This window comes from Tupaia chinensis, unplaced genomic scaffold (genome assembly GCF_000334495.1).
Source record: "Tupaia chinensis unplaced genomic scaffold, TupChi_1.0 Scaffold143734_1, whole genome shotgun sequence".
Classification (NCBI taxonomy): Eukaryota; Metazoa; Chordata; class Mammalia; order Scandentia; family Tupaiidae; genus Tupaia; species Tupaia belangeri.
The window spans coordinates 653,756-674,346 of NW_006203583.1; the positions used below are offsets into that span (position 1 = coordinate 653,756).

At 40.4% G+C, this 20,591-nt stretch overlaps 1 protein-coding gene across 1 annotated transcript in view; it reads left to right on the top strand.

Moving 5' to 3' along the window:
• The window catches only part of GRIN2B (glutamate ionotropic receptor NMDA type subunit 2B), a 507,810-nt gene that overhangs the window by 364,985 nt on the left and 122,234 nt on the right, over positions 1–20,591 (top strand). Inside the window, exon 4 of the mRNA XM_006164837.2 lies at positions 13,354–13,468. Within this exon, the coding sequence (XP_006164899.1) occupies positions 13,354–13,468 (115 nt within the window). The remainder of the gene's footprint in view (positions 1–13,353; positions 13,469–20,591) is intronic.

Consider the following 20,591-nt stretch of genomic DNA (forward strand, 5'->3'; position numbering starts at 1 on the left):
TGGGTCCAGGACTCGAACCTCAGTCAACTACATGGGAGTCCAGCGGTGTAGCCATTACACTAACTGCTCGTCCCTAGAATTACTTTTCAGAGAGGTTGGAAAAACTCTTTGTGACCTGCTTTTCCTGGTCAACAAAGAGTTAATGGTACAAATGCACAGTAATTTCAGAAGCATTAAAGAGCATGTTTCCATGGAAACATCAACCTACAGAGGGAGAGAAAGAGCTAGGATCCCCTGACAAAGAAGGAACAGCAGAGTTCTAGCCCCCACACAGTACAGCAGGGAGAGATGATTACATGTTTCTTTCAGCTTCCGTGTGAGGATACAGTTGGGGTTCATGGTGCTGTCCTCTTGAGGATGAGCAGAGAGGGAAATGGGTTTGGTTTAAATACACTCTTACCCTCACCTTCTTGAAACTGACTCAAAGGACAAACTCATTTTAGAATACTGGGAAAGAATCAGTGAATGTCTTTATCTAACCAAACAACCAAATAAATAAATAAATAAACCTTTATCTTCCTCTGACCTCTCCATTCCAAACTGGTCTAGAAACAGCACCACAATATATGGTAATTTAGAGCAACACTTACAGAAATTCTAGGAACATAAGGCATGGGTTTAGCTAATAAACTTTTGCCAGTACTTTCATATTATGGTTTAGTCCATTTTTTTTTCTGTCACTATAACTAAATACCACAAATGAAGTAATTTATAAAGAATGAAAGTTTATTTAGATCACAATTTTGGAGGTCTAACATCAGAGTGCCTCATCTGGTAAGGGCCTTCTTGCTGGCGGGGACTGCAAAATCCCAAGGTGCTTCAGGGAATCACATGGTGAGACACAAAGAACATGAGGGTCTTGGTCTGACTCCCTCTTCTTATTAAGTCATCAGTATTCTCTCCTTGATGACCTCATTTAATCCTAATCACCTTCCAAAGGCCCTGCCTTTTAACAACATGGTAAGATTAAGTTTCCACCCTCTTAATACCATCACAATGCCACCAGATTTCAACACATGAATGCCATAGCAGTTTTTATATTGTATTGTCATTGATTATATACACATTTGACCTTACTGGTTTCAGATCCATGTTATCCTTTTTATTGCTGACTAGTGTAAATTTCTTGTGCCTGTAAAAGTCCACCTTACTTTTAGGGATTGGTCTCTCACTGAACTGTAACCTAGAAGGCCATTCTCAAGACTGTGCTCCAGGAGCAATACTAACATGCTCCTTGTTACTAACTCACTTTCCTGACAGTTCATATTATCATATATTTATTCTCATATTATACTCCACTTTCCATGTCTGTTGTTCTGGTTGTTTTTTGGACCTTATATTCAAGAAATCATTTTATTTCTTAAATGAAAGGGCTCTATCCATGTGGCAGATATGGTTCATGCCTAGGTTATCCGAGGTCTGAGTTGTGTTCTTGAATGAGTTAACAATCTCTACCACTCTCTTTGTCTTGAATCTGTAGCACGATCTAATTATGGAGTGCCTGTGTCCTTTAAAGACACAATTTTTACCCAGCCCTTTTGCGTTCTCTCTCTATTGGAAACCTTCTCCTGCCCCTGGAATATCCTCCCTCTATCTTCTCCTCCCCATTCAACATAAATGCTTCTAGAGATTTCCTCATGATAAACTCCGCCAACCATTACTGGAAGGCTAAATAAAAATTCTCTTTTTCATGAGTGACAATCCTCAAAACCTCCACTCCTGACCCCTATATTTGAAGTCATTATTAATTTGTCATGTATTTCTTCATCTCTTTTTCTCCCCTTAAGTAGAACTCTTGAAGGGCATTGTTAAGCATATGGTAGCTATAGAGAGGGGTAGAAACTGTGCATATGGAGGTATTTCTAATGCACTGATTTTGTTGGCCACCCAACATGTGAGAAAATAGAGGCTTGAGAAGAATGAAGAACAAACTAAGGAACTGGAGAAAAGACAAAGAGCGCTAAAAGCCTCTTTAACTTTCCCCTTGATATCACGCCCAAGTCATTTTGACCAAGGGTTTTATGGACATGTGTCTTCAGAGTTTCTTTCAACATGCCTGAAAATTCTTGAGAAGGAAAAGGCTTCCTGTTCAAGTTGAATGTCAGAGAAATCTTTGCCAGTCATTGTTTGGCTACTTTTAGCACAATTCCTGAGTAGTATTGCTAGTCTGTGAGCTGAGAGGGATGTAGAAAGGCAAGCTTTCATTCTAAATATATTAATAGGTATAATGAAGAAATAGCAATATACTCAGGGATCAGCTAGTCTTTGACCTGTGTTGGCATTTTTTGGGGGGGAGTCCTGGTGCTTAGTTTTTATAACCTACAATGGGCGATAGTCCAACATATTGAGTGCCTAATCTGTAGAAGAAGAAAGGAATTTCATTCAGTATTTTGAAAAAGAAAGTGATTTGGGCTGGCCCTGTAGAGCAGCAGTTAAGCTCTATACTCTCCATAGCCCACTGTGGTTTGAATCCTAGACCCTGTAACTTGAAAAACGTGCTGAGTGCAAGTGTGTAGGTACCCCAAATCCAATTCTGACAGCATTCTCTCTCTCTCTCTTTTGCAGGCACACATGCCCTCTGACAATTAAAAAAAGAAATAAACACATAAATAAATAATTCTTTTTTAAAAATTATTTAATTTAATTTATTCATTCATTTATTTTTAATTTGACAGAGAGAAACACACACACAGAGAGAGATAAGTAAGAAAGCAAACCACCAGGTCTGGAACTCAAACAGTGGACAGCCATGTGGGAGTGTCCAATGCCTTAATCACCATGCCACCTGCTGGTCCCTAAATAATTCTTTTTTAAAAAGAAAATTATTTTGACTTATATACAGCATGGAAATATGAATTAAAGGGGAAACTAGCAAAAAAACAGTGTTATCTAGAAGTTCCTCCAGGAAGAAGGAACATTTCTAGTTGCCTTTAGTTAGTACTGGTTTCCTGTAGCATCTTAGTAGTTCTCACCATAGCAGAGGTGACCAAGGGTTGTGAGCGTGACAAGAGAAATTATTTTTCTATTGCCATATTCTGTGCCTGAACTAAATGAGAAACAGCTTTGGTGTTCTACACGTTTGATTAATTGACATCAAAAGGCAGCATCATTAGTTCCCTAAGGAAATGTTGTACCATCACACACAGAAGTGTGTTTTCTCTGAAGAGACTTTAAGGAGAAATGCAAAGCTGGCCTCATAGCCTAGTGGTGAAGGGAACTAAATCCCACATGACTGATTACAGTTTGAGTCCCCTGAACTTTACCCTCAGTAGCTTGAAAAACATGCCAGGCAGGTGCATGCCCCAAATCCCAACAGGATGGAGAAATGGATGAGAGGAATTATGGCATAACCACACCCCACTGAGAAGAGTGCTTTCTCCCCTACCCCTCTGTTTCTCTGTCTCTCTCTGATGAGCACGCATGCCCTCTGACAAAGAGAGCGAGAGAGAACGAATATTACATAGTGTTCAAATGTAGGACTTGGGGAGGTCATAATGGGGGTCATTTTAAAGAGTCATTTATTCTAGACTAAAATTATGGAGAGATGAGCTCATCTTTTGCCTTCCTCAGAAAGTGAACATTACATTGAAGTAGTATGATCTAGTTATTTCCCACACAAATCCAAACACACACACAACTCTCACTGGGATAACTCATCATAGCAGGGCAAAAACAGTAGACATTCCCAAATCTTAGTAGTTGGGGATGGCCTATGACAAGGCTGGTAGTATTATAGAAAATCAGAGGTCCAGGAATTGGGAGACCCATAATCAGGACTTAATGGGCTAAAGCATGCCAGTATGTCCCCAGGCTTCAGTGTGTTCAGCTCTAAATATGAATATGTTAACATTCTCTGACATGCAGGCCATGCAAAAGAAAAGCAAGACAGTAATAGCACCTAACACATCACGCTCACTCTGATGGGGACAGTTCTAAGTCTTTCATGTATTTGGAAACATTTAGTTCTCACGATAATTCTGTAAGATAGCAGCTAATATTATTATTTACATATCTTCTGGTGCAGAAACTGAAGCAGAGAGAGATTATATAACTTGCAAGATCACACAACTTCAAGACTGGTAGATCCAGGATTTGAACAAAGGGAATGTGACTACAGTATCCTTGCTCTTAAACACCTTGCTACCCTGCCTGTTGAATTAGGGGTGTGCGTGCATGTGTGTGTGTGTGTGTGTGTGTGTGTGTAAGGGGTCTGTGTTTTATATGAGGGGACTTAAATACATTTGTGGAAAAATGGAATTAAAGTACAAGTTTATTTTGGTGCAAACAATTTTGAAATCCATGCATGGTTTTTCATGCTATGCATTTTTTATGATCTTTTTGAAGACTCTTTAAAAACAGTATTGTATTCTTTTCCTCTTCACTTAACTTAATTGGTTTCTCCCTCTTATTTTCTTCCTACTCATTTCTCATCACTCAACATTCTGGGGGAATGTCCAGGCCCTTTTTGTGTGGAGAATATCTTATTAATGAGAACAAGCTCATGGGTGTGATTCCAGTTGGGCTCTTAAGTAAGTACAGAGGAAACTGTCCTCTAGCCATGGCCCGCCACATTGACCCCATTGGTTGAAAGGGTACAGATGGGTAGAGGACAGGTTATCACAGCCGGTGTCAGAGCCACTCAGAATTCTCACTGGGGCTGGCTCCATGGCACAGCAGCAATGTGCAAATCAAGAGAAGCTGGATCCCACATGGCCACCATGGTTCAAATCCCCATTCTAGTTGGCTGAAACACATCAGGCACATGTGCAAGTGCTCAGGATCTGATGGACTAGAGGACCAGAGGAAGGGGATCTCAGTGTGACCAGATGCTGTGGAGGGTACTAATCTCTCTCTCTCACACACACAAACACAAACAAACACACATGCATGCATACATGCTCTATCATGAATTTTAAAAACCCCAAAATAGAAAAAGACCTCATTGATTAGAGGCACTTCACTCTTTGTATTTCCTGTTTTTGCTGATTTAATGGTTGGTTAGAACTAACATCTTTCTGAAGAAAGGTTAATTTTCTTTACTTTCTCATAAACAAGCATCTTGTTGTGTGACTCCCAACAATCTTCTTCCATTTCAAATTAAACTAATTCATGGAGTTCATTTGTGAAAAGGAATCTAGATAATTTCTTTCAAAAACATCTTTTTTCTTTTTGTTAGATTTTTGCTATAGAGTGTGTTTGCTCACCAGAGAGACAGAGAGACAGAAAGTGAGAAATCAATCCCCAGGAGTGATGGCGGGGATGGGGAGAGGATAGCCATGTCTAATCACATCTCTTCCATTCTCCTTTTAGGATCTTGGGCATGTAGGCACAGTGCCTGGTGTGAGTTTTAAGCCACCAGGTCAGGGACTTGAACTGTGGTTGACTACGTGGGAGTCCAGGGATATAATCATTATGCCATCTGCTGGTCTCCCCCTACCCCAAAATATTTCTTTTAAATTTTATGCATTTCTTTCATCTATAGAGAGAGTGAGAGAAAAAGAGACTGAGAAACAAGTACCCCAATAGGGTTTTCATGCTGCAATCCAACCCCAGCCTTAGCCAGCCACAGATCACGGGCAAATGTGCACACGTGTTCAGGGAGGTCTCTGGATACAGATTCAGAACCTTCCCATGTGGCTCAGCCTCACAGAGAATTATGTTATTGTACACTACTGATCAGCCCTGAGAAATTCTTATCATTAGGCCAAGGGACACAAAGACTCTCTTATAAGAGATGGTACATTTACACGTACCCCTCAAACAAATGCAGTTCTAAGGGACTGAAACACATTCTTCACCACCAGTAGGAAAGAGGAAGTACATTAAATTTGTATCAGTCAGGCTTCAAGACACTTTAATATCTCATTAACTTAACACCACTAATTTAGAATTTAAGTAGCTATGGACTAGCCCAAACTTGAACCTTTAATGATTTGTGAAGAATGGTTTGCAAAATAAATTAATGATATAAACACCATTTCAGAGAAAATGTTTAATCCACTGGAAAACAAACTATTTTTAACCTCTCTCAAGTAATTTTAAATTAATATTGTACTCTGCTGTTTAAATTAATTTTTCTTTAGGTTTGCTACAAGGTATCATTTTGCCTACATAAGAGAAAAAGACAGCTTAAGAAACTGGTATTTCTAATTATTTTGTTCAACAGCTTGGTTTTTTATAGATGACATTTTATCTCAAAGGAATCTTAAAACTTCAATTTCCCCATTTTTTTTAAAAAAATTTTTTATTTAAGAAGACTGGTTCCATGGCCTGGTAGTTAAAGTAATAGGACCCCACATGGTATACGGTGCTGTTCAAGTCCTGAACCTGGAGGCTTGAGGAACTTGCTATGTGTTCATGCCAAAAATCCTGAAAGAGGGGAACCAGCAGTTAGCGTAATGGCTATGTCGCTGGACTCCCACGTGGTCGACCGCTGTTCACGTCCCGACCCGGTGGCTTAAAACTCACGCGGACGCGTGTGCATGCGTGCCCAGGATCCTGAGGGGAGAATGGAGGAGAATGGATTGCAGCGTGACCATCCCCCCTGGGGGGTGATTTCTCACTTTCTGTCTCTCTGTCTCTCTCTGTTTGTCTGGCGAGTGCCTGCGCCCTATAGCGAAAAAACCTCTCAAAAAAAAAAAAAAAAAAAATCCCGAAAGAGAGGAGAGATGGAGGAGAAGGGATTGCAGCATGACCATACTCCGTCAGGGATGTTTTCTCCTCTTTCTCTATTTCTGTCTGTCTGTCTCTCTCTGGCAAACACATCAGGAACCCCTAGCAAACAGAGAGAGAGAGAAAGAGAGAGAGAGAGAGAGAGAGACGTATCGGGAGATCATTGTTGACAAGATTAAAATAATCCATTTGCCTCGAAAAGATTGTCATACAGTTTAGGAAGTGGTAGAGCTGGGGTTTGCACAGAGGTCACCTGACTGCAGTGTCCTTGCTTCTAATTGCCTCATTTTATACATTGCCTATGGTCGTATGTGTATAATATATATTCCATTCTTTTACTTGTGCTGAATTCTTTTTTCTGTTTCTCCTTATCTTCTTTCTAACAGCATTTTCAGATACTGTCTAGACTTTTTCATTTGTTTGTGTGTGTCTTACTAATGAGAAAAAAGTTCCTGGGTTTGACCCTAGAAGAATCTACTGGTTGAGGCCAGAAGATGTTTTGGATGTCATGTTGACCACTTTACACTGGATTGTTCATTTTTAATTCCTTTTGATAATTATGAATTTGCAAGTTGGAAAAAAGTCAGAAAGTTTTATTTATTCTATTCGAACCATAGTATTGAGTATCTAATTTTTAAATATCTTTGCATCTTTCCTCTAGCCTAGTTTCTAATAAGGTAGTTTTTAAAAGTTTCCAAGTCCACTATTTATAATCCTGTAGGAAATTCTTCCTATACTTCTAGAGAAAATGTGTATAAGAAATAGTAATTTCTCAAGGAAGACTCCTGCCTTTTGAAACACTTTTTTTTTTTTTTTGAGAGGTCTTTTTTTTTAACTATAGGGCGCGTGCGCTCACCAGACAGACAGAGAGACAGAAAGCGAGAAATCACCCCCCAGGGGGAATGGTCATGCCGCAATCCCTTCTCCTCCATTCTCCTCTCGGGATCTTGGGCACACACGCACACGCACCCAGTGTGAGTTTTAAGCCACCGGGTCCGGGACGCGAACCGCAGTCGACTACGTGGGAGTCCAGCGACATAGCCATTATGCTAACTGCTGGTTCCCTTGAAACACTTTTTGAAATATGTGTGGCTTTGCCGTTTAGATGCTTCAATTTGATAACATAATATCCACTGTATTAATCAGATGAGTTGTGAGATTATGCCTGTCTTTGTCTGTCTCATAACCTTTTTACAGCCTGTATGTGTCCTATAACATCATCTTGTATATCCTTTTTTTAAAAAAAGACTGTTTTATTCAACTTTATTTATTCATCTATTTTACTTTGACCAGAGAGAGAGAAAGAGAAAGCCGCCGCCAGATCCAGAACTCAAACTGCGGTTGGCCATGTAGGAGTCCAGTGCCCTTAACCACCACACCACCTGCTGCCCCCATGTTGTATATCTTAGATATACATAAGAAAAATACATTAAAGTGGGGAACATATCAAAGAAGTCTCCCTGTAGCTTTCTAAATCAGGCAAGTAAGATGATATGAACCAGTCTAGAGGGGTCTTCAAAGAATTTATGGCAAATAAGTTTTGTAAAAAAGCTATGCATTAATTTAACAATAAGTTTATTTATTTCTTCCATGAACCAGGCACACACACACACACACACACACACACACACACACACACAAAATTTGATGCTGCAATCTACCTCTTGCCCCCTTCGGCCAGCCCTGAATCATGAGCAAGAATATACTCAGCTCTAGACTTGAACTGGGAACCTTTCTTTGCCTGTGGGATTACCTTGCAGAGCATCCTATTTTTACCACTGTGCCACCACCTGGCCCAATGATTTCAAAAAATTTTTGTACCAAAGTAAACTTGTACTTGAATTCCATTTTTCCATGATCTCTCTCAAGTCCTCTCGTATTTTATAGATGAGGCTTTGGAAGGTGACATACCAATGGCACCAAACTGTAGAGTTAGTGATTTTCAGAACCAGACAATTATAAACAAAGAATTGAGAGTTTTAATTTCTGGCTAAGAATTATATTACTTTGTTATTTTACTTTTAATAGCTGAAGAATAGAAGTGAGGGCTATGAAAAAAATAATGCCTCCTTTTTTAGGCATGAAGGTAAGTGGAAAACACACTGGACTGAGGTGAGGACATCTGGATCCTGTCCCCAGCTCTGTCATCTCATCTTGGTAAAGCCACAAAAACCCTTCTGGACTTCATTTACTTCCTCTGAAAATGAAACAATTGGATGAGAAGAGATGTGATATCTCTCTCATTACCACATTAACAGACATTAACTTTTAAAAATCTAGTGGTTTGTTAAAATATGGAGGGGAAAATAAGTAAAGGAGTGCTAGGGCTCTTGGTCTGCTGGGGAAATCCTGGCAGAGCTCCTCCAGTTGCCTCCCACATAGTGCATGCTGCAAAATCATTGCTTTGGATATCAATGTGGTGCAGTGGATGAGCTCTGAATGGCATGGCCAAAGTCAAAGAGGCACAGAGGCTTTTAAACCTCAGCTTGACCCCATTAAACTCACTGGAGTGTGACTTTGGCCGTATCAAGCAAATGAATTGGCTCTGAGCCCACAGGATTCTGAGGCTCTTTCTCAACAAGGAGACATGCAATGAGATATGTTTTCTTTTACTCAGTCAGCATTAGGGATCTGTATGGCCCAGGGTGTGTCCTGTGACATGAACATGGTAAAATGCTCTCCTTGAACTCTAGGAAACTGTCTTCACTTCAGTTGGTGTTGTAACAAAGATCCCACACTGAGAAACAGAAGACTCAAGCTCCAGTCTCTTAAAAGGCAGGTCACCTTGAGAAAGGTACTTAGGGTCTTGGATCTTCCTTCTCTCTAAAATGAGGGTCCTTGATGCATAATTTATATGTTTTCTTCTAGTTCTAGCAATCTGAGTTTCTCTGTAATGTAGAACTTTATGAGACAGGCCATTGGGTTTCTAAAAGTTTAAACTTCAACCTAACGACACCAAGCAATTTTATATGTATATACACACACACCATGTGCGGAATCCATGATCCATTCCTTAGATGTCTTCCATTGATAACTAAAGTGTGTTAAAATGTAGTTATCACATTGTCATTCACTGGGGCTCAAAATTAAGCAAATTTCTGGACTTAAGGTACTCAAATCCATCCTTTTTCTGAGTGGTTTCAATGATATATTCTTACACTCATATTTGTATTATATTTTATATAGTTTCATATCTATTTCATTTTATCATCACAACAACCTTATCTGATAAGCTGGAATTAAAATGGTGTCTCTACTGCTTTAAGAGGAAAACAGAAGTTCAGGTGCTAAGGTATCATGTCTAGAAGTGCTTACACCTTCAATTACCTTTTTTTTTTCACACTTTCATTATGTATAAATGGATGATTTGTCCTGCCATTCAGAGGGCATTCTTGCTCAAGGCCAATGTATATTTGCAAGCTCCTCACTAATAGTCAACTATTGTCACATCATAGGGAATTACTCAGAAAAACACAATGTGAATGTTTAATCTATATGCTGCTGAAGGAGAAGTGTGATTAAAGGATACTTTGGAGAAAAATATTTTGTATGTTGTCCTAAAATTTTGTTAATATTTTTGATAAGTGTAAAATGTGAGAAGCGCTTAGGTAGATAAAATAAACTTGCATAATGGGAAGTGGATTGATACTCCAGGAAGAACAGTTTCTACGGAAAAGCAGAAGGATCTGTAGCAGGTATAACAAAGACATTTAACTTCAGACCAGTTATATCACCGATGAGTATGACTTATTTTCTGGAAGTTCAAATTTCTCAACTTATTTAATGTTATCCTCATCAAAGACAACATCTTGAAAGACTGTATACATCTTTTCATGCTGCATATTAATTTAATCATTCTTAAAACTTCTCTTTTTAAAATGATCTTCTAAACATGGCAACTTTCTCTTAAATGTTCTTGAAAGTGTTTTAGATAAAGTCAGAATTATCCAGAGCTATGTCTGGTGAAAAGGTGGTTATTTGAGACCAGCAGATGGTGTAATGGTTATGTCACTGGACTCCCATGTAGGCAACAGTGGTTCGAGTTCTGGACTCTGTGGCTTCAAACTTACGCTGGATGTGTGTGTGTGTGTGTGTGTGTGTGTGTGTGTGTGTGTGTGTGTGTATGTGCCCAAAATCCTGAGAGGAGACTGGAGGAGAAGCGATTGCGACATAGCCATGGCCCCTGGGGGATGCTTTCTCCCTTTATTTCCCTCTCTGTCTCTCTGGTGAGTGCATGTGCCCTAATGCATAGCAAGAATCTCTCTTAGAAAAAAAAAAAAGACTAAATTATTTTATGTGCCTCATAAACTTTCTCTGAAGACTTCCAGAAATTATTTTAAGTAATGCAGTATTTTTGTAGTAAGAACATAATTTCCAAGCTAATGATGTTCGATGCCTAAATTCCAGTTTGTTAGTTTAAAATATTCTGTCTTGTGGTTTTGTAATTATATTCCCTAGAATGAATTCTACAGGGCTTTTGGTTGGAGTGTTGGACTTGTTGCAAACTGTAGGAGACCTGAATGTTATTTTCAAGCTAGTTATGGGATTAGGTGAGCCGCACTGAGCCAAGGGATGACGAGCAGGGCAAGGAATGGAGAGGAGGCTATATGGAACATTGCATGGATTAGGGGTGCTGCACTTTATGGATGGGAGGTGTCCAGAGAGAGCAGTCAATGTGGCAGAGGAGGGAACTTGAAGCCATGACATACGATAATTATATAAAGGAACTGGGGTGTTAAACCTGATGCTGTACAGAAGAATCAGGGTGGTGTGGTAGAAAGGACCTGGGACTGGGAACTTCACTTAAAATGTTACTTCTGCTCCCGATTGGCCATGTAACATTGAGCAAACAATTCAACCTCCCTTTGCTTGGTTCCTCAACCACTGGCTTAAAATTATGAACCTAAATGAGCTGAAGGTTTCTTTTTTAGGATTAAAGTTGATTTTATAAGGGATGCAGAATAGATATATTCAAATACTTTGAACAACTCATGTGAAAGAAGGAGTAGATTAGGAGTATAGAATATCTAAGGAAACATGCAAGTGTCAATGCATTATAGGAGAGCAGATTTCAGCTTTAAGAAAGAACTGCCTCCTAGTGAAGATGGGTACCTGAAGGAATCAAAAAAGGGTCTCTGTTTCATTGAATAAGGAGAGTTAAAAGAGGGACCTTTAAGCTGCCTCCTTTAACACCTTCACTGTAATTATAAGATACCTCTTTTGCTTTTTATCAGAGACCTATTTCACAAGTAGCATCAAGCCCAAGGCTTTGGAGTAGCATGTCATGTGAACACAGTGCTAATCATTATTGATTCCTTGGGCCATTATGGTAAAGGGACATTAATTACCATCAGCACAGTTGCTCTAATACAGTTGTAATGAGCATGCCTTTGGGAATTCCAAGTGAAGGAACTGCACATCAGATTGTAACAGCCAGCTGGGGAATGGGATGGGGAGGTGGGGTGCAGGTGTCTGAGAAGAAGACAGTTTCATTGCCCTGACGCTAGTTACCTCCAGTGTTCCTACTAATTTATGCACACATACCCAGAGCACTCCATGTGATGCCTCTCCTTCCTTTTCCTGCCGCCCCCCTCCCCCCCGGTACTTTCTATTCACTACACAGTGAATAGAGTTCACTATTCAATACATCTGGTTTCCAGATGCATTCTGTGGGACCACATCTCTGTCTACTGGCCTCATTTCATGACTCTTTGAAATATGGGCTGGGCAAGACCTCAGCAAGAGTTAAAAAGTGTGTGCATATCTCTGAGACTGGGAGAGACACAAAGCATAACACATTTCTTAGCAGAAAGTTGTCTTTGTACACTCCCATTTTCTTTTCTTGTCTTTTCCACCTTTGCCCTTTAACCCACCTCCTTTTTTGATTAATAATTGTTAACACTTAATGAGGGTTTACTAGCACCAGACCCTGTGGTGGTAAATGCTTAACTTAAGTTGTCTTACTTTAGCCTTGCAGACCTAATGAAGTGGGTCCTTTTATTACTCCAGATTTTGCAGTTAAGTAAAAATAAAAAAAAATTAAAAAAAACCCTGCAGTTCAAAAGGCTAAGTAATTTGCTCAAAGTCATAGCAATAGACTGAATTCAAACCAAGTGCCCTTCTTTTAAACTATTCTTTTTTCATATGATTTCTATTACATGAAAACGTGGATGCCTCTATTGTATAATCAAACAAGAGTTTGAGGAGTACCAAGTTTTATAATGGTATCTGTGTATTTATCTACAACCCTGTCTCTCTTTTTCTCTATCTACCTATCTTTCTCTGTATATACTTTCTTCATACCTTATTATTATTTAAGATCTGTATTAACAGGTGCTTGCAGTTTGTTGACTTTTTTGAAAACATTTATTACAAATTAAAAAATGAAGTTCTTAAAAATCTCAGCTTGACGAGATATGAAACAATTTAAAAACCTTTAAAGGTATGCTGGGGAAAAAAACAGACTTTGTTTTTAAAAAAGCATGTTTGTCATTTCCAAAAAGAGACCTCTTTAGGTAAAAATAATAAAAAGTCCATGCTGCATAAATAATGCAGATAGTTCTAGTTATCTGGTCAATAGGCAAAAAGCAAGCACCTAAGGTCTTCGGCTCCAACCTTTTGTTCATTTCTTATTGCTGCCTTCTTCACACTTTTAATCTTCCTTTTATTTTATCTCTACAGGTATCTGATCAATGTCACTTTTGAAGGGAGAAATCTGTCCTTCAGTGAAGATGGCTACCAGATGCACCCCAAACTGGTGATAATCCTTCTGAACAAGGAGAGAAAGTGGGAGAGGGTAGGACATACCTTTGGCAATTATTGAGCAAAGTGTGTGTGTGTGTGGGGGGGGGTGAAGATATCAAATTTTGCAGCACTAAAGGAAAACATTCTCCTGTGTTTATCTCTAGACTTAGGGAGGGAGCAAGAGAGCAATAATACTTTGAGAAATCAAGGGAAGTCATTTCTTAAATTTATATCTTCATTTTTCACAACTTTGATTAATCAAGAGGTTTTTTTCTTTGCGTGTGTGTTTTACCACGGGCGATTGGTAATTACATTGCTGTCTGAATCATGACTTCATTTTTACTGGAAGAGTATGTATGTACAATCTGACATAAATTGGTTAAGAAACCGAATCAGTGGTACAATTCAGAAGTTGTCTTGTATGCAGTATCTGGGGAGGCCTGTTTAGATTCATTTATGATCAGACAGATTTAGACTTACTGTGATTGAAGGGTTACCATGCAGGGATCTGCTCAGAATTTCTCCCACTGCCAGCTGGTCATGATGAAATATTGAAATTCTATTAGAAATTAATTTCTGTGGGCTCCAGACTGCTCTAGGTTCAATTCCTAGCTCTACTACTCATTAACTTGTCTATTTAGCACCTTGGATAAATCTCTTCATTACTCTGTGCCTCAGTTTCCTCATCTGTAAAATCGGATTGATAATAACATGCACATCACAGGTAGAGGATGAAATACAATCTACTTAAAAAGGTGCCTGGCACATAGCAAGCACTCAACAAGGATTAGCTTTCATGATTATTCTAGTTTCCTAGTTAAATATAAATATTCTTGAGAGTAATGGCATTACTGCTTTTTTTGCAAGTATGTTTTCCAGGGCACTTGTCCCTTGAGGCACTTTGCTGAAAAATAAGTAAGGTTGGGAGATGCTACCAACCGTGTCTCACTTCAAGAGAGTCTCAAAACATATTACCATCTCAAACTTCAGAGGTGTCAGATAGCCGAGAAACACCTTTATTTTTTTTAATATGGCACCCCCCAAATTATTTTACACCAAGACCATTCATATTTATATTTTATCATGAATATGTTCATGATTTTCCTCTTCTGTGAAAACATTATCGGGAAACTGACTGAAGACAAGTTCCACAGGTACGATAGGTCAGCCAGCTGCAAACAGGCTTTGGAATTTCTGGTTCAACTAGAATTGTACGATTTGGACTAGAATGAAAGCCACTCTATATATTTCTGGACAGAGTAACAAGGAGAAGAGGCCGGAGATCAACTCCCTGAAATCCACCATCTTGTCCCAGAGAGGCCTGGACAGCTAGCTGTGCAAATGCTCAGCCATTACTCTAGCTAGTCCGGCTGGTAGAACCTGGGATCCAACTCTGCCAAATGAAGGGCCTCAAGATATCAGTAGTTCCTCTTGTCAGGACACAGTTATAAGGATTAAATTATGCCTAATGTTCATGATTAAAGTTACCATTTGTTAAGAGGTGGTTGTTCCCTGGGCTTCTGCTCTCCATCCCAATCAAGCTGCTTTTCAATGAGGCTGTACAGACCTCATCATTTCAGAAGTGTTCTGGGCCCCTCGTGTGTAACAGGCACTTCTGGGTATCTCCAGAAGAGGAGTTGTTAATAACTGAGACTTCAGACATGGATCAGAAGTGTCCAGCTGGGGTAGCTTTTATGGAGTACACTCATGATTACTGTTGCAAGCAGGAGGCCTCTCACAACTGTCCTTTCTTAAAGAGACACCACACGTAGCTGAGCCAGCTTCACTTCCTTAGGCCAGAATCTGAGGCCTGTGTCCCCCTCCCCCCCCAACACATACACTTCTTTACAGAGCTCGTTCCTCCTTCCTGGGGTTAGGATCTCTTCCCTCATCAATGCTACTTTTATTCTAGCTTTTGAATTTATCCCTTATTTTGTATATGCTCCAGGAAGTGAGTGACCATTGTTTAAATGGGCCTCCTCATCCCTCATGCCTGCTTTTATCCACTCATATCAGTCCTACGTGTGGCTGCCAGAATGAACTTCCTAAACGTAACTAATTCTGTTGTTTCTCTACCAAAAACTCACTTGAGGCTTCCATAGTTTATGGGTTGGGTCCAGATTTTATTCATTCTTCATTCAAGGCTCTGGTCTACCTTCCAATGCTTGTCTTCTCTTCCTCATCATTTTTTGTCTCCCCATCAAGCTACCCTGGACTCCTGTCTGTTCTGAGAATGTGCCCCTTTACGTCTTCCCCTCTGCCTACGTCATGATGCTTCCTTTGCCTGAAATAAACTGTCCAGTTAAACAAACCCTTCCCATATTCTGAAACTCAGTTGAAATGTTCTGCCTCCTTCCCTGATCGTTGGCTGAGACATAATCTCTCATCTCCTGTCTCTTAAAGTGTTGTCCATACTTCTCTCGTAGCACGCATCACTTTCTGTCCTGTGTTAGGCTTGCGTGTGTGCTTGCTTCCAAAGGGCAGGGCTGTGTCTCTATATCATCATATCCTCACAGCGGCCTGGAAGAGTGCATTGCATAGAGCAGTTAATATTTGTGAGATGAATGAGAGCCATTACATAACACAAGACTCCAATATCTATCATTAAGAATCCACATTTATGCTATTGCCCTTGATACAATAACAGGGGTTTTTTTGGGGGGGAGGGAAGTGGGGAGAATAAAATCTTTATGTAGATCAAATTTTTATAGATCATCCTTTAAATGTACTAAAGGAACTTGCTATTTAAAGAATTTCTGTGGTTAATCTTTCTGTAAAGCATTTTGGGAGGGGTTAGATCATAGCACAGAACATTTTCATATCGACTTGGTTAAGCCAGGGAATATTTCTGAAGAAAGCTGTCTGGTGTTCACAGAGTTCACAGAGCCATGCAGCTCCCAAATGTGGCAGCCCTTGTTAGGGCTCACCTGTGGACTGAGGGGAGTGGCAGGACTCAGGCACAGCCCTAGGGTGTTCCCAGGGTTTGGTGAAATTGCACTGTTAGAAGCCATACCTTTTCTTCCACTGCTGCTCTGGCCCTGAGTCAGTCATTTCCATGATCCCTCACTCCAGGAAGTCCTTTGTGGCCCAGGAAGGGTTTTGTGTTCATAGACTCCAGAGAGGCCAGTGCAAAGATAAAGATTCTACAGGAGTTCAACACTAGAAAGTTAATTAAGCAACAAATCTGGATTTGTGGAAGCAACATGGACTAAATAAGAGACAGACAGGGCTCTCAGCTGGGAAGGCCACTAACTACTCATAGGACATGCTCTTTTTACTTTCTGGATCTTTCTTTTCTCATTTCTAAAATCTGGCATGAGATCAAGAAGACTTCAGGGGTTCTTTCCAGCTCTAACTTCTGAGATTACAAATTCACATTGTAAGTAAATTGGAGCTTGGAATGGAAATCGGGGTGAGAGCTGGAGCATACCGAAAGGCAGCAGCTCCTAGGACACATTTGTCATTCTTGTCATGTAGGTAAACTGAATCTCCCCAGAATGGCCTTCCCTGCCGACCCATGCTAACGTAGTCACCCAGTCACTCAGTCACACAGTTTACTTTAATTCCCCTCAACATGCTTGTTTTCTGGTGCTCTGCTTGCTTGCTTATTTGTTTCTTGCCTGTCTCTTCACACCAGGATGAATGCACCATGGGAGCAGGGACCTTCTTTGCCTCTGTATTTGTAACCCTTAAGGAAAGTGCCTGGCTCAGAGTGCTCATTCAAAAGATAATTTGTCAAGAAGTGAAGATTTTGTGTGTGGAGAAGAATTAGAATACTCTCCAGCCATTTTGCTTCTACTTTGATACTCCTGCATTCAGACAATGTGACTTAGTGACGAGAGTGTGTGAGCAGGTGCCTTTTCCACCTTTAGGGTGAACACTCAGTGCCAGGGAAGGACTTGGGGGAAATCTTCAAGGAAGCTCAATACCCAGTGAGGGTGCACATGGTCAGGCTTTAACAAGGACCCGCAGGTTGAGGAAGATTCATGAAGTTGTTGGTGTGAACTCTGTCCCAGGGTTTCACACTATTTCTTCAGGTTCTTCAAAGAAGTCCCAAAAGGTTCCTTTGTAAGGGCTTGAAATCATCACAGCATAGTCCATGGTTTTGGAACTCAAAACCAAATTCATTTCCCCATGTTGCCATTTACCAGCTATGTCAGCCTGGACGAGTGACTGATAGTACCCGAGTCTATCTCCCTTTTGTAAAATAGGGTTTTACATAAGGTTGTTGTAAAGATGAGAGTTTATAGTCAAACACCAGACAACAGTGACTGAAACATTGCCAGTATTCCACAAACGCCAACGGGTAGTCACCAACTTCCTTGCGTAGTTTTCTGAAGGTAATATTCATACCAGGCACACAGTCAAATGATAAAAAGAAAGTCTTCTTCTTGACTGTGATCCTTAGTCTCCCTCTCCAGAGAAATCATTGTCCCCAGTTTCTGGAACCTTCCCCAGAGTTGTCGTTGTTGCCAGTTTCTTATCCATTACTCAGAAAATACTCCAAGCATCTAGAAATTTGATATATTTACTCAACCTTCTCTTTAAAAGACATATAAATAGTATTTGCCTTTGCGAACATTTACTAGGATCCTATCTAAGGAACCTCTAGGAGGCATAGGGGCTACAGTAGCAGAGATCTCTGGATCAGAGTTGTATCCACAGAAAGTCCAGAACATCTCTCTGGCATGTAGGGATCTGGAGAAGGACATTAAAAAGGGCCACACACACACATGTACATGCAGACATAGCATGGTGAGTTAAAAGGGTAGAGGATGGTGAAAAACTAATTAGTACCGAGTGGGATCATTTATAAGGCTCTGTAAGTGGGGGGACAGCTGCATAAACTTGCATTAAAAATAGTCTGGCACAGAGCAGCAATTCCAATAAGCTTTCAGGCTTCTGTCTCTATCAGAGCCTCTCATGATTTGCTTCATTGCTACTGCTCTCAGCTTCCATTTAATCGTTCCTAAAATGGGGATAATAAAAATGAAATGCAGTGGGGGTGTGTTCTGAGTAATGACTTCAAGAAATGATGATGGTGCATTTTCAAGCTGTAAGATGTAAACAGACCTTAAAGGGACTGTCTGGGTCAGAATTAAAGGGTGCCATGTAAGATCTGCATCTCTGCTTTGCTTTTCCCCAAGGAGATGAGAAGTATGCTTTATAAACCCACTCTTTCTTCTCTGCCTCCATTGGCCAGAAAATGTCCTTCCTTATGGAGTTAAAAAAACATTCTCAGGGCATCTGGGTCATTCCTTGGATTCTCCAAAGCCATTATCATCTATGGCTGATCATGCTGAGATGTCACAGCCATGGCTCCCAGCGAAGGAAGTGCTAGGAATAAAGGTGCCTGGTGCACCCTTTGGGCCCCAGAGCAGTGCTTCTGATTGAATGGATGGATCAGGGGGACACAGAAGGGAAATCTAACTCAGAAAAGGGAGACCCTCTCTAAAAAAACTGAAGCAGCAACAACATACTAAGACAGAATGTTCTACCAGTATCTGGAGCCTTGGATGGCTAAGGACAAAGATACTCCGTGTTTCTGGTAACCTCATATCCAGGAGACAACACTGTAAATCCAGGCTAAGGATTTGTGGTACTAGTACCCAAGAACTGTAGTGATTACACTCCATAATGATCAATTTACTGATAAAACAAGGCCAATCACTGCTTTGAAAACTTTCAAATGATTAATTAAAGCAGCCTCTTCATCCTTCACATGCACATATACTTACACATTAGCAAACAGACAGGCATCTTATGAACATAGGGTCCACATATTTGCATCAGTTTGTCATCATCTCTGTGCCTAGCACAGTGTGAGTCATTCCTGAGCAGGCCAGTGAATAGCTGCACTGCCAGAACACACCTGTATGAAGTGCATTCCAACTCCCACCCTCAAGGAGAGGTAAGGGAATGTCCATGCTCCCCCCATGCTCTCCATCGTGTCTCCACGGGGGTGAACAGAAGCTCCGCATGTCAGGGGTGTTTGTTCTGGTTCTCCTGATACCAACATGTGACAACATGCTATTTTTACCAACTTTGAAATGAGTACTCATATGCATCATTGGATTAAGGGATTAGAAAACAGGATCCATGGAGAAAGGCTATGGGAATTGGGGTTGTTCAGGAGAAGAAGAAAAAGGCAATGAGGGGATGACTTACTCTCTTTAAATGTTTGAAGAATTATTGTTCCAAGCATGGAGATCAGCTGTTCACATTCTCCTCTGAGACAGAACTGGAGTAAGTGGGTTTAAGATCAAGCAGAGAGGATTTATACTAGCCATAGGGAGAATTTCTTAATAGAGAGAGGTGTTGAGTCCTGGAACTGTTAACAACAGCCGGGATGACTTTGAAAGTCCTAAAGAGTAGATATGTGCTCTTCTCTCTGTAAAGTGTACAGTCCTGCCCAAGTGACAATGCATAAACTGCATGGCTGCAAGTGTGTTTCTTTCTCCCTTCCCTTCTTTCCCCACCCCCCCTTCCTTCATTCTTCTCTTCTTTCTTTTTCCCTACCTTCCTTCCCACACATAATTACTGTGCACCTTTCATGAACCCAGCACTGCTCCCACCAAATTATTATCATAGTGTTCCTAGTGGCCAAAACAAAACAAAACAAAAACCAAGTGTATTTTAAGAATAAAGATGCTTATTGTGACACTTAACTTTTCTATACCTAAGGTGATTTTAAAAATCTTACTATTGCATACAGTCATGTTTCATCTTGCTTGGCCACTAAAGACTCTGCTAATACATAACTCTGCTAATACATATTTTACCCATGACAATGATTCACAGGGCCATGGGATTACATATTTTGGGTGTTTTTCCATGTTGTGATTATCGCAAGCCCTCACATCCAAGTGTTCTCTGGTTCTTTCTTCTTGTTCTCCAAGAGTCCTAGCCCTCCCTATTTGCCTAAGACCTTTTCTGGGGTGCCAGAAAGAGACCACTGAGGGCCAACCCTTGTGGGGAGGAGGAGGAGGTGTGCCATGAATCCCCAAAGTGGTAACACTGCTGTTAGGCACAGCCCAAAATGCCAGGCTGCTACCCCCATATACACTGGTGAAATAATTTGAAGAGAAGTGCAGGCTATATTGGGGAAATAGACTTCAGAAATATTATTTTAAGAAAGCTAGTTGTCTTTAGGTGCTTGTCATCAGCCACTGAAT